Here is a 13,809-nt window from a genome sequence, read left to right as displayed (position 1 = left end):
TTTAGGTGTCAAACTTTTCAACATTTTTAGTGACCCAAAAACCACAGTAGTGCTGTATGGAGTTAGATTTGTTTCACAATTATTCAATCAAAAAAAAATTACACTCAACCAAAAAAAAGAGATTCAATCAAAAAAAAAATCTTCTCAAACAAAAAAAAAAGTCATAAAAACTATTTAATCATAAAAATATTTTTAAACATTTTTAAAGTTTTTTTGATTGAATCTCTTTTTTTTGGTTTAGTGTATTTATTTTTTTTTTTTGATTGAATCTCTTTTTTTTGGTTGAGTGTATTTTTTTTTGGTTGAGTGTAATTTTTTTTTGGTTGAGTGTAATTTTTTTTGGTTGAATTTATTTTCATGCTTATACAACTTTATTTGTTTGGGGAAGCTTACATGAACATTCTGGGGGGTGGGGGGGAGGGATTAAGGACGAGCGGTGTAAGACGTCTCCCTATTGGTTAAAGCTGACTGAAGCGACAGACTGAGCTTCTTCTTCTCAGAACTTCTCCGCCATTCCGCTTGTAGCAGAAAGCAAATTGTAAGTAATCTTCACAATATTACATTGATTAACAGCTACTAAGTGTCCATGCTTTATTCAGAGAATAACATCTTATGCAGCTTATGAGGACAGTTGCTATATATTTTGTGCCTTGCTCCGGGTTTAGTATATCAGGTTAGCTAATGTTAGCATCAGCTGAAGTGCTATGGGGTTGCCGCCTAACCCGTATTTGGCTGTTTAAAGGTTGCGTCCCGTATTGAACCGGTACCGGAACCGGTAATCTCTTCCATATTTCTATAAATCCCATATAGACATGACTATCACAAACTAAACTAATAACAATATTGACAAAAAAAAAAAAAAAAAACACAGGAAATTTTAAGGTCAGCTAAGTTGCTGTGGCGGGAGCTAAAGGACCCCCAGTACGCTGACGTCATGGTTGCCTAGATACCGACATTACGCAGCCGTATAGAAATAAAAAAACACATCTAATTAAAGCTCCGCGGAGCCTCAAGCGGCCCGAGCAGCCAAGCGCCGCTCCGGCCTATAGCCACCGCGGGGGATCCAGCACCGCCGCCAGCCTTCCACCGCGTACCCTTTCGCACAGTTGAGGCGCGCGTCCGCCAGGCAGTTCGCACCGTTGACTTCGGCATGGTTCCCTGGCGACACACCACAAATTTGGTGCAGATCGGTCGATGTAGAGAGGAGATATTGGTGATGGGATAACCTAGGGGGCGCTGCAGAGTAAAATCACAATTCAAACCTGATGGGCTCTTTAGCATTGAACACAGCTCAAACGTATCCAGTTTGGTGCCAATCGGAAGATGCGTGTGTGATTCAGAGACAGTTGTATGCATATGGCGAAGGACAGACAGTTGGCCACGCCCCCATGAGTCAGAGTTCATCCTCACAGTTCATCATCAGCTCATATTATGTCAGGTGGTAGAAGATTAATTCCATATGTATTACTCAGTAAAAATAAGACATACAGTAGAAAAAACAGCTGAATTCCTGTTAAAAGTGGGCGGAGCTAAGGTTACGTCATCATCTGACCATGAGAATGTAATGAGGGTTGGTCAGTAGTGAGACATAGGAAGTCTGAAGCAGCTGTGACCTTGTATGTGGAAGTTATGTCACTTTGATGTTTTATGGCAAATAGTCAAAGTTTGGCACTTAGCCACGCCCACATGCTTTGACATACAAAAATTCCTGTGATAACTTTAGACCTTTAATGTCTGAACTCTCTGCTGACTGAGTTTGAAGTCTGTATGTCAAACGCTGTAGGAGGAGTTCGATCAAATACGACGTCTGTGAAAAACAGCAAATGGCGAATTTAATCCAAAATGGCCGACTTTCTGTTGGGTTTGGACCATGGCTACAGGAGGCTTTTTTGTAGGTCCTGACACGATACACAAGTGTACCAAGTTTCATAATTCTAGGTTAAAGAATGGCTTGGGGCTGATTATTTAAAATCTTCAGGGGGGCGCTGTTGAGACATTAGGCCACACCCACAAAAAATCACACTGGATTCCTGTCGAGGGGCCCACAAGGATCAAACCTAGTGAGTTTGGTGCAGCTGGGCTTTAAACTGTGGAATTCAAGGACAAACGTAAGGAGACGGCGTTAAAGGTCACTTTGCCACGCCACCACGCCCACCTGCTGCATCCAAACCAAACGGGGTTGGACACCCTGACACACCAACATGTCTTCTGTCTGTGGACACAGTTTCATGTTGATTAGGTGAAAGGGGTCAGATAGTGAACGTACGCAGTAAAACATGACACTTCCTGTTCTAAGGGGGCGTGGCTTAGGTAATCTCAAAATTTCACAACTGGGTGTCGTAGGTCATCCAAAGGTGATCACACACAGAAAGTTTGGTGGCTCTGTGAGTTTATTTGTAAGAGATATAACAGTTTATTACATTCTGGTGAGTCGGTGAACTTTGACCCCTGGTACGACCCCTTCAGCATGCTCGAAAACTCACGAATTTGATAACTTTGAATCGGCCATGCCTTATGAACAATCTGACCGAGTTTGAAGCCGATCGATCGAAATCCCTAGGAGGAGTTCGATCAAATGCGACGTGTGTAAACGGCCAAAATGGGGCAGGATTGGCTCTTTCAAGTCAAAGTATATGTAGAGTATTTTTCCTTGCTCTATTTGGCAAGAATATGTGATATCTCTGTAGTGGATTTTTCCATGACATGTACTCATTGTTCCCCTCACAGGAGTCAATGGGGGTAACTAGTGAAATGAAAACAGACAAATGGCAAAGACATCTGATAATACCTCAGACTACTCTGCAACTCTATTCCATCATCTCAAAATTTTTTATTTGACATGAAGTTATTTCTTTTCCCCCTAATTTCTACCTTATTTGGTTCATGAACATAACAGGGTGGAACATAACAGGGAGGAACTTTTCTAACTAATCTACCTGTAGCTTTTTATGTGGTCAACATTTAGCTATCTAACCTTCAACAGAATTACAAACCTTTAATGACTAAATCTAAAATTATGTTTCTTTCAATTCTATTGAATAAACATTTTTCACAATCTTTCCTTACAGGGTGGAACATAACAGGGAGGAACATAACAGGGTGGAACTTTCTAACTAATCTACCTGTAGCTTTTTATGTGGTCAACATTTAGCTAGCTAACCTTCAACAAAATCAGAAACAATTTATTGACTAAATCTAACATTATGTTTTTTAAATTCTACTGAATAAACATTTTTCACAATCTTTCCTAACAGGGTGGAACATAACATGGTGGAGCTTTCTAACTAATCTACCTGTAGCTCGTTATGTGGTCAACATTTAGCCAGCTAACCTTCAACAAACTAACAAACCTTCAATGACTAAATCTAACATTATGTTTTTTAAATTCTAATGAATAAATCTTTTTCACAATCTTTCCTAACAGGGTGGAACTTTTCTAACTAATTTACCTGTAGCTCTTTATGTGGTCAACATTTAGCTAGCTAACCTTGAACAGAATTACAAAACTTTAATGACTAAATCTAACATTATGTTTTTTAAATTCTAATGAATAAACATTTTTCACAATCTTTCCTAACAGGGTGGAACATAACAGGGTGGAACATAACATGGTGGAACTTTCTAACTAATCTACCTGTAGCTCTTTTTGTGGTCAACATTTAGCTAGCTAACCTTCCACAAACTAACAAAACTTTAATGACTAAATCTAACATTATGTTTTTTAAATTCTACTGAATAAACATTTTTCACAATCTTTCCTAACAGGGTGGAACTTTAAGCTTTACATATACAGGTTTAACATATTTAAGATAAGAAAAAGTACAGAGACGGTCACTGTTGAAGCTCACTTTGTTTTCCATGGTTGAATTAACATCACAACCAATTGATTTCACTTACATTAAATGGTTTTTAAGGAATTTTAGACATTTTGAAGGCAGAAATGAAACATCCTAACAGGGTGGAAAGTTAGTATTGGCACATGTACAAGATGAAGAAAATATCAAATGAGAAAATGGTTTCAGTAGATTAAATTGCATATTAAAATAAGGTTTAGTCCAGTCAATCAACTTATTGAAGAAAAACATAAATATAAATATATTTTATAGTTTAAATGTCATGAGGAAGTCTACTACGCTGCACTGGTCACACATGAAATTGAACATGTCCGTCAACAAAAGGTGTGTAAAGAACAAAATATTTGAAAGGCATTTCGTTTATATTTGAATAATGGCAAACATCTAAATGTATAATTAAAATACTTTGTTGTAAATATTTGGCACATTTTACAAAAATTAATAGTAAGCAAAACATGGGGACATGGAATGTTGCCGCAAAAAAAATCACCCAATTGTTAAATTTTTAGATAACCACTTACATCTCTACATTTCATGGGAAAAATATCCAATTTTCACTAGCCACTCAAACAATTTTTTCAACAAATCATGAACTATGTTGCACCATGCTTCAAAAAGTTATCAATTATGTAATGTTAAAGAAAAATCAACTTACATATTTAAAAAAAAATCTTGTCACATTTTGAACTCATGACTAAATCTGCTGCATTTTTAACAAAATTATAACTGTTATATGTCATGAACACACTTTTAAATTGAACACAATTCCTCAATATTTTATTTGACCTTTGCCATGACATTGCCATGTTGCCACTTACATCTGGTATTGGTTTCCTTATTAGTGAGAAGACTGGCATTGCATGCTGTTCACCAGTGCTCTCTAATCTGCACAATAACAATAGGCCTTCGCAACATGGTGGAACTTTTCTAACTAATCTACCTGTAGCTCTTTATGTGGTCAACATTTAGCTAGCTAACCTTCAACAGAATAGCAAACTTTTAATGACTAAATCTAACATTATGTTTTTTAAATTCTACTGAATAAACATTTTTCACAATCTTTCCTAACAATCTTTCCACTGTCCAACGGCACAACAAGTAACCAAGCAGAAGGAGCATCGTGACTGTTTTTATCCTCCCTCCCACTGCGATGTTTGCCACCATGATAGGAAACGAAATCAATTAGCAATGAGCACGGCTCTAAGTGAGGCTTCAGTCCTTAGGACTTAGTAAAGATCCGTCCAGAAGAATCGGATCGTTCCTGAATGTTCTATCACTATATTGCAGACTTTGGTCACAGCGTTGTCCCATATTTGCGACACCTCAGTCAACACCTCCACACAATAATTCAGCGCATGTGTGACAACTTTTTTTCATCAGATGCAACATATGTCTCTCTGTACAGCTAGCTTAGCTACCATCACATCCACAGATCTTACCTTTCTTTAAGCTTTCCTTCCAAGTGACACGAAAAGTTGGACGAAGTCCTCACCGTCTGTGAAAGCGAAGCGCTGCTGATTTTACATGTCGCCATATATTATGATTTATGCTATTATATTACTGACGATTAGACAGCTTCTCCCGCTCAGAGGAAACCACTGCGCATGTCTGGAGCTCCGCGTGCGATTAAAGGTGGAGGCGATGGGTGACAACAGACACCAAGTCACGTTGCTTGGATTTTACGGCGCCACCTTAAATCCCTGAACTTCACATTTTAACGGAAGAAAAGAGCAACGCGACTTGGATGTAACAGTAACGCTGCAGTTTTGTAGAAATGTAGTGAAGTAGAAAGTACAGATACTTACTGTAAAATGTAGGGGAGTAAAAGTAGAAAGTACCCATTATAAAATCTACTTAAGTAAGGTACAGATATACGAAAACTCTACTTCAGTACAGTACTTCCCACCACTGTTTACAGCAGCGCTCCCTGCTGCAGCCCACAACATCTCATGCAGATTAGCCAATGTAGAGAGGAGAAGCAGCTATTTGATTAACCGAAGGGGGGAAGTGGAGTCAAGTTATAATCTAATGCTATTGGGCTCTTTAGAGGTTCACTGAAGTCAGCCATAAATATCTGGTGGAAATCACATGAAGCCTGGTTGATTTAGAGACGATTGTAGACATGGCTGGTATTGCTATTTGCTAATAAGGCACGCCCACATGCTTCAGCTAGCAGCCAACATACACAGAGTTCATCATCACGTCATTTTATATCAATTTGCACAGCATAGAACCCATTTGATTAAGAGTAAAAGTAAGACTACAGAGATGGTGACAGTTGAAGCTCACTTTGTTTTCCATGGTTGAATTCACATCAAAACCAATTGATGTCACTTACATTAAATGGTTTTTAAGGAATTTTAGACATTTTGAAGGCAGAAATGAAACATCCTAACAGGGTGGAAAGTTAGTATAAATCCATCCATCCATCCATTTTCCTGCACCCTTGTCCCTTAGTGGGGTTGGGAGGGCTGCTGGTGCCCATCTCCAGCTGGCGTGCAAACATCTAAATGTATAATTAAAATACTTTGTTGTTCAGTTGTTTCAGTGGCTACCTGTATTAGCTGTGTGCAAGTTTTCCTGCCGGTGCCAGGATCCATTACAATAAACAATCCTGAGTTAGTGCATGAAAGCGTCCTGTTAGCATGGCGGCTAGCTGATTACTGCTGATTAGTTCCATTCAGGAACAGCCAGCGACTCAAGAAAACCCAGTAAGATCCAGGCAGCAGTTTTCCAGACTAACCAGAGGAACTATACGAGCCACGGTGGGACCCAGTACCTCAGGGTCCCCGACTGGTACATGGTCTTCAAAGTGGTAAATGCCCAGTTACCCACTTTCCTCAGAACTGAACCTCGTGCCCGGTTGCCCTCCTCTGCTGGTTCTCTGATCTTCGACTTAAGGAGAGCGTTTCTCTGCCACAAAATCGTGTTCTGCCTGTGTAACGTGTCGAGATCTTCATTGCAAAAGGCTTCCAGGCTACTGAGAATGTTCAGTTCTTTGCGAAGGTTGTCCTGCTCTCCAGATTTCTCATCCAGGATCCTCTGTGCCGTCTTCAAATCTGCCAGGATCCCCTGGAGTTTTCTTTTCAGAGATTGTTGGGTGGTCTCTAAAAGACGCCCCTCATCTCTGGTATTTTCATATTCGCTCTCCATGTCATCAAGTTCTGCACGAACCGACTCGTACTCCGCACGGAGTTCTCTGTTTCGGCTTGCCGCCATGTTGTATTTAGCTTGCAGGTTTCTTTCCCAGCAAGCGTTTTCGCTCGACTTGGAGCGCTCGAGCTTACAACGAAGACATTCCACGATATGTTTTAATTCGCTGTTTTCCTTCTCCAGTCTATCCAAGCCGTCATCAACTAGTGTTTCCTGAAAAATGCTGGCGAGCTCGCCCATCACATCTTCCTCTCTACCTTCGTCTCTAGACATGTTTTTGTTTGTTGCTCTAAAGTACAAGGGATGTGAAACTGATTTTCGGACATGTAGGATAAATGAGTTGCTCTGTGGAACTTGGTATTAAAGGGTGATGAGTCACAGTCATCAGTGATGTCACAGTGCATGAGTGACATCACTGGTTCATCAAAGCCACTAAAAGCCTGTTGTGTGTGGGTGTGAGTAGGTGTGTGTTCTGTATTTGATGCATTGTGGGAAACATTTTCCTGGCACATTCTGTCATTGTGGGAACTCGCTGCTCCCAAAGAAGAAATGCTGTCTTGGGGTTTAGGTCCAAGGTGTGAATTAAGTTTTGGTTGGTTGGTCAATGGAAAGTCTCCACAAAGACAGCGAAACAAACGTGTGTGTGTGTGTACCAGGTTTTCATATCTTTATGGGAACCTATTTCTGTCTGCAATGTGGGGTTATGTAGATTAAATTGCATATTAAAATAAGGTGTAGTCCAGTCAATCAACTTATTGAAGAAAAACATAAATATAAATATATTTTATAGTTTAAATGTCATGAGGAAGTCTATTACGCTGCACTGGGGACACATGAAATTGAACATGTCCGTCAACAAAAAGGTGTGTAAAGAACAAAATAATATTTAAAAGGCATTTTGTTTATATTTGAATAATGGTAAACATCTAAATCCATCCATCCATCCATTTTCCTGCACCCTTGTCCCTTAGTGGGGTTGGGAGGGCTGCTGGTGCCCATCTCCAGCTGGCGTGCAAACATCTAAATGTATAATTAAAATACTTTGTTGTTCAGTTGTTTCAGTGGCTACCTGTATTAGCTGTGTGCAAGTTTTCCTGCCGGTGTTGCCCGTACTGGACTGTGTTTGAGCTTCTCTTTATTAAATTATAATAAACATCATCATCGTCATCATCATCACCTGGGTCTCAGTGTTCATCCTCACAACCAACAACCACAAATCATGACAGTTTAAGTTTTGGGAGAATGTATGTGCATCTGAACAGCTTGATTGATACTTTATCTTGTATCAATCAAGATAAAGCTAATGTCACTTGTGTTGACATTAGCTACATTGTGTTTACAGCAGCGCTCTCTGGTGCAGCCCGCAGCATATCATGCAGTTTGGCCAATGTAGAGAGGAGATACAGCTGTTTGATTAACCTAGGGAGTGAAGTGGAGTCAAGTTATAATCTAATGCTATTGGGCTCTTTAGAGGTTCACTGATGTCAGCCATAAATATCTGGTGCAAATCACATGAAGCCTGGTTCATTTAGAGACGATTGTAGACATGGCTGGCATTGCTATTTGCTAATAAGGCACGAGCACATGCTTCAGCTAGCAGCCAACATACACAGAGTTCATCATCATGTCATTTTATATCAATTTGCACAGCATAGAACCCATTTGATTAAGAGTAAAAGTAAGACTTCCGGCAGACAAAAACAGGTGACTTCCTGTTGGAGGGGGGCGTGGCTAAGATGATGTTATTATATGACCTTGTGAATGTGATCAAGGCTGGCCAATAATGAGACATGGAAAGTCTGATGAAGTTGTCACTTTTCCTGTAGAAGTTATTGCATTTTAGTATTTCATGGTACAAAGCCAAAGTTTGACACCTAGCCACGCCCACATGCTTTGATGTACGAGTATTCTTTTGATAACTTTTCATCTTCAATGTCTTAAGTGTGTGCTGAGCGAGTTTGAAGTCTGTATCTCAAAAGTTGTAGGAGGAGTTCGATCAGATGCGACGTCTATGAAAATGGGTACCGTTGGGGGGACATTTTCTTGGTCCCCAAGAGGGAAATTGTTGTTTTTGGGTTAGTGGTTAGGTCTGTGATGGTTAGGGATAGGATTAGGATTATGGTAAGGCTTAGGCTGTAGTTATCCATCCATTTTCTTGCACCCTTGTCCCTCAGTGGGGTCAGGAGGTGCTGGTGCCTCTCCAGCTAACGTTTCGGGCAAGAGGCGGGGTCACCCTGGACAGGTCGCCAGTCTGTCACAGGGCAACACAGAGACAATTTAGAGGCAATTTAGGGGCAATTTAGACAGACCAATCAACCTGACAGTCATGTTTTTGGACTGTGGGAGGAAACCGGAGTACCTGGAGAAAACCCACCATGCACAGGGAGAACATGCAAACTCCATGCAGAAAGACCCCAGGCCGGGAATCGAACCCAGAACCTTCTTGCTGCAAGGCAACAGCTCTACCAACTGCGCCACTGTGCAGCCCAGGCTGTAGTTAATGGAAGTCAATGTGAAGTCCCCACAAGTGATGAAAACATGACTGTGTGTGTGTGTATCTTGATGTGAAAGTTGTACAGATGTTTAAAGCATCTGGAAACTGTAATTTGACCAAAACATGGCTGGACACCTAAACTGACTACACATGGGTATGAATACGTTAGGAAGATGCTGCATGTCTGTAATTCACATATTAAATACTAGAGATGTGCTGATCAGGTTTTTTCCTGCCGATTTCGATTCCGATCACATAATTATTATGATTTTTTTTTATCATAAGCACTACTGATTACATTATGTGGAAAAAGGAACTATAAATTAACAGAGACAAAAACTTGTTTTTAATAACTTTTTCCAAGAAGAAAACTAAACAAAACAGGCATTCTGCAAATTGTACTGCTATCGGTAATACTATCTTTAACAGACTGATAACATATGGAGGCTCTGAAGAGGCTAAATGATGCAAAGAGCCAAAATAAAACCTCTCAACATTGCCAAAAAAATTCAAGTATAAAACTTAACATTCAAAGGCAAATACAGGTTCCATTACAATAAACAATCCTGAGTTACTGAATGAAAACTTCCTGATAGCATGGCGGCTAGCTGATTACTGCTAGTTCTGAGTGGCTGTTTCTGACTGAGCGGAGTAATTATGCAGAGCAGAGAGGAGATCGATTATTTTTTCAGAGATTATCTGTCTCATGTTAGGACAGCGAAAGTTTTAATACGTATGTAAAATGTATTTTTAGGTTAGATGCTGCAGCTTTAAACAGAGGTTCGGTGTGAGAGTCACTACCAGGTGGAGCAGAAGCGGTGCTCCGTCTGTGAAATATTACTACCTGTAGCGTAGCAGCAGTTCAACAGCAAGAGCAGAACCAGCGTCTTACATCGCAGCTCGAAGACTTAAATAATTTTGCAGGTTATTTGTTTAGCTCTCTGACCGTCATGCTAATCCAGGTGAGTGATTGTAGCTGTGCGCTGCTTTACCTGCTATCTGATCCTCCATGTCTTTTTTTACTGCAGTGAGCCTCGATGTAGTCAAACTCGTCAAGTATGGCATTGTTTTTATGTCGTATTAGCTTCGTTGTGTTGATGCATTTTGACATGCTTCAATTTTCCGCCGCAACACGCAAACGTCCCCATTCACTCAGTGCGTGATAGCTCCACATCGCTTAGGATTTGTTGCTGCGCGTTTGCGCAGTGTGAAGGAAAGAGGAGACCAGCTGCACAGGCGGGCTGAGAAATGAGAAGCAGGTGATCGGTATCGGCAACAAGAGCCAATGATCGCCGATCACCGATTATACACTTTTTCACGGAAATCGGCCGATTATGATCGGTGGCCGATCGATCGGCACACATCTAACATCAACTCATTCTCTTGATGTTTTAAAATGTTACTATGGTAGTAATATGATTTTACTGAATTTTAGATTTTTAGTTTCGATTTTTAACTCCATTGCGTCAGTTTGCTCTAAAGCAGATTTAAAAAAGTCATTTTTACTGCAGTGATTCTTTGAGGTGAAAGTTTGCAGCAGGTTGACCGTTCAGGCTGTTTGCAGAGAAGGAGAGCCTCCTGCTGACGGTGGAGCGGCTGCATCAGACGCTGCAGCAGCAATGCCACCTCAGAGGTAACGGCGCCTCCTGCTGGTGGGAAGAGTTAAAACTCCAGAGAAACCCAACAGAGTGTCTGACGGGGTTTTTGTTTTATTAAATAATCTGTGAATGTTTGAAGCTCCAAACAAGGTGAATTATTTTAATCCAGTTTGTGGAACAACAGAGACGAGTTTTAGTAGATAAATTTTGTGTTTTTATTGTTTTTAGTGGATAAATTTTGTGTTTTTATTGTTTTTAGGGGATAAACTTTGTGTTTTTATTGTTTAATTTTGTGTTTTTGTTGACGTCTCAGTGGAAAACGAGAAGCTGAGGATGGAGGTGGAGAATCTGAAGGAAGAGAACGAGAGAACAGCCGAGGTGAAAACAAACGGATCAGTTCTCTGGTGTTTAGCATCTGATTTTAAAAGTCTGAATATAAATGTTCCTCATTTTAACTCTGTGCTAATGCAGCTCTTTCATGTAGGAGTTCTTATAAAATTATTACATTATTCTGGTCATTTTTAACTGATTATTTGACTCTCGTTTTATTATTGACTTTATTCTCTCTCCTCTCTCCCAGACGTGGATTAATGAAGCTGAATAAACTCCTTCATTTTGTCTGGTTTGGTTCTGCAGGCTGGACGGTCCGACGTCCAGCTGCTGCTCAGCCAGATGGCAGCGGCTGAGGACAGACAGCAGAGGGCGCTAGAGGCCGTCAGACAGCAGAGCAGCAGAGAGGCAGAGGAGGCGCAGACACAGGCGCAGAGGCAGAGTAAGACTCCACCTCTATTCTACTTTTTATTACTTTTAACCATTTATTTAGTAGTTTACTTTAGTTTTGATTTTTTAAAATGTTGATTCAAGTTGAGTTTTTAGACGTTTCAGAACACGTTTCAGACGTTTTATTTGTAGAAAAATGTTTTTATCTCATCAGATTTCATAGTTTTGCTGTTTGAAATGATTGGATGACAGTTTGTTTCTCTTGTCTGAAGCTTCATATAAACCAGTTTTCAGGGTTTTGTTGTTTGTTTTTCCAGTGGAAGCTAAAGATGCTGACGTTCAGCGGCAGCTGGAGGAGAAACATCTGGAGCTGGAGGAGATGAAGACGAGGATGAAGGAGCAGGAGAGGGAGCGGCAGAGCGAGCTGCTCAAGATGCAGATGGAGGTCGGCACAACAGTCATAGTGCAGCTGCTGCTTTTCATTTAATTTAACAGTTTAGTCGTTTATTTTCTGTGAACTAAAGCTCAGAATCAGATCAAACTGTTTGTAATGTTTATAATCCTCTTATTCTGCAGCTCCTGGGTGTTTGTAGTCAGTTTTCTGGTTCGTTGCTCCCCCTGCTGACACCCACAGGAACTGCAGGAGGCTGGACCTGCAGTGGATGAGCTTCAATAATCGATTAATCAGTTAATTGGATAAAAATGGGCTTTTTCTTTTAACCACTTAAGCTTTTTTTATATAACACAAAGTACATTATAATATACAAATAACTGAATCCTTCTGTAAATAAGAAAATAAACATTTTATCCCCTAAAATGTAACAGAATCATTAATAACTTGAAAAGATCTGAGTTTAATTTGTGTGACTATAATCTGAGTTACATACGTGATGCATTTCCACCTCTCTGCTGTCGTTTTTTTATTTTATTCTATTTTGTGTTTAGTTATGTTAAGCTAAGAAAAACTGGGGAAATAATAATAATAAAAATAATTAAAGCTCCGCGGAGCCTCAAGCGGCCCGAGCAGCCAAGCGCCGCTCCGGCCTATAGCCACCGCGGGGGATCCAGCACCGCCGCCAGCCTTCCACCGCGTACCCTTTCGCACAGTTGAGGCGCGCGTCCGCCAGGCAGTTCGCACCGTTGACTTCGGCATGGTTCCCTGGCGACACACCACAAATTTGGTGCAGATCGGTCGATGTAGAGAGGAGATATTGATGATGGGATAACCTAGGGGGCGCTGCAGAGTAAAATCACAATTCAAACCTGATGGGCTCTTTAGCATTGAACACAGCTCAAACGTATCCAGTTTGGTGCCAATCGGAAGATGCGTGTGTGATTCAGAGACAGTTGTATGCATATGGCGAAGGACAGACAGTTTGCCACGCCCCCATGAGTCAGAGTTCATCCTCACAGTTCATCATCAGCTCATATTATGTCAGGTGGTAGAAGATTAATTCCATATGTATTACTCAGTAAAAATAAGACATACAGTAGAAAAAACAGCTGAATTCCTGTTAAAAGTGGGCGGAGCTAAGGTTACGTCATCATCTGACCATGAGAATGTAATGAGGGTTGGTCAGTAGTGAGACATAGGAAGTCTGAAGCAGCTGTGACCTTGTATGTGGAAGTTATGTCACTTTGATGTTTTATGGCAAATAGTCAAAGTTTGGCACTTAGCCACGCCCACATGCTTTGACATACAAAAATTCCTGTGATAACTTTAGACCTTTAATGTCTGAACTCTCTGCTGACTGAGTTTGAAGTCTGTATGTCAAACGCTGTAGGAGGAGTTCGATCAAATACGACGTGCAGTCTTGGAGGCCAGAATGACAGTGACCCCACTGGTGAGTCACAGAAATGCAGAAGTGAGAACAAGGAAAAGACTCAACCTTGTGGAGAACACAACAGTCTGAACTTAGTATGTATCTGGATTTTGCTTCTAACTGTAGAATTTGAGGCCTGTCTGACCCGCAACTGGCCCAAACATGCA

General features: G+C 40.6%; 1 protein-coding gene across 3 annotated transcripts; it reads left to right on the top strand.

The window, feature by feature from the left end:
• Positions 1–438: 438 nt before the first annotated feature.
• LOC103482477 (uncharacterized) lies at positions 439–12,636 on the top strand. Of its 3 annotated transcripts, none has more exons than XM_081601586.1 (6): positions 439–538; positions 11,066–11,134; positions 11,427–11,477; positions 11,736–11,871; positions 12,137–12,264; positions 12,396–12,636. In XM_081601586.1, the coding sequence occupies exons 3-6, from the start codon at positions 11,433–11,435 to the stop codon at positions 12,483–12,485; spliced, it is 399 nt and encodes a 132-aa protein (XP_081457712.1). In that variant the 5' UTR covers positions 439–538; positions 11,066–11,134; positions 11,427–11,432; the 3' UTR covers positions 12,486–12,636. The 3 variants fall into 3 exon arrangements, with proteins under 3 accessions (XP_081457712.1, XP_081457710.1, XP_081457711.1); XM_081601584.1 differs by having other exon boundaries at positions 440–538; positions 11,413–11,477; XM_081601585.1 differs by lacking the exon at positions 11,066–11,134 and having other exon boundaries at positions 452–538; positions 11,413–11,477.
• The last annotated feature ends 1,173 nt before the right edge of the window (positions 12,637–13,809 follow it).

Source organism: Poecilia reticulata, chromosome 20 (assembly GCF_904066995.2).
Source record: "Poecilia reticulata chromosome 20, P_reticulata-male-v2, whole genome shotgun sequence".
NCBI lineage: Eukaryota > Metazoa > Chordata > Actinopteri > Cyprinodontiformes > Poeciliidae > Poecilia > Poecilia reticulata.
This window is presented reverse-complemented; position numbering and strand designations above follow the sequence as displayed.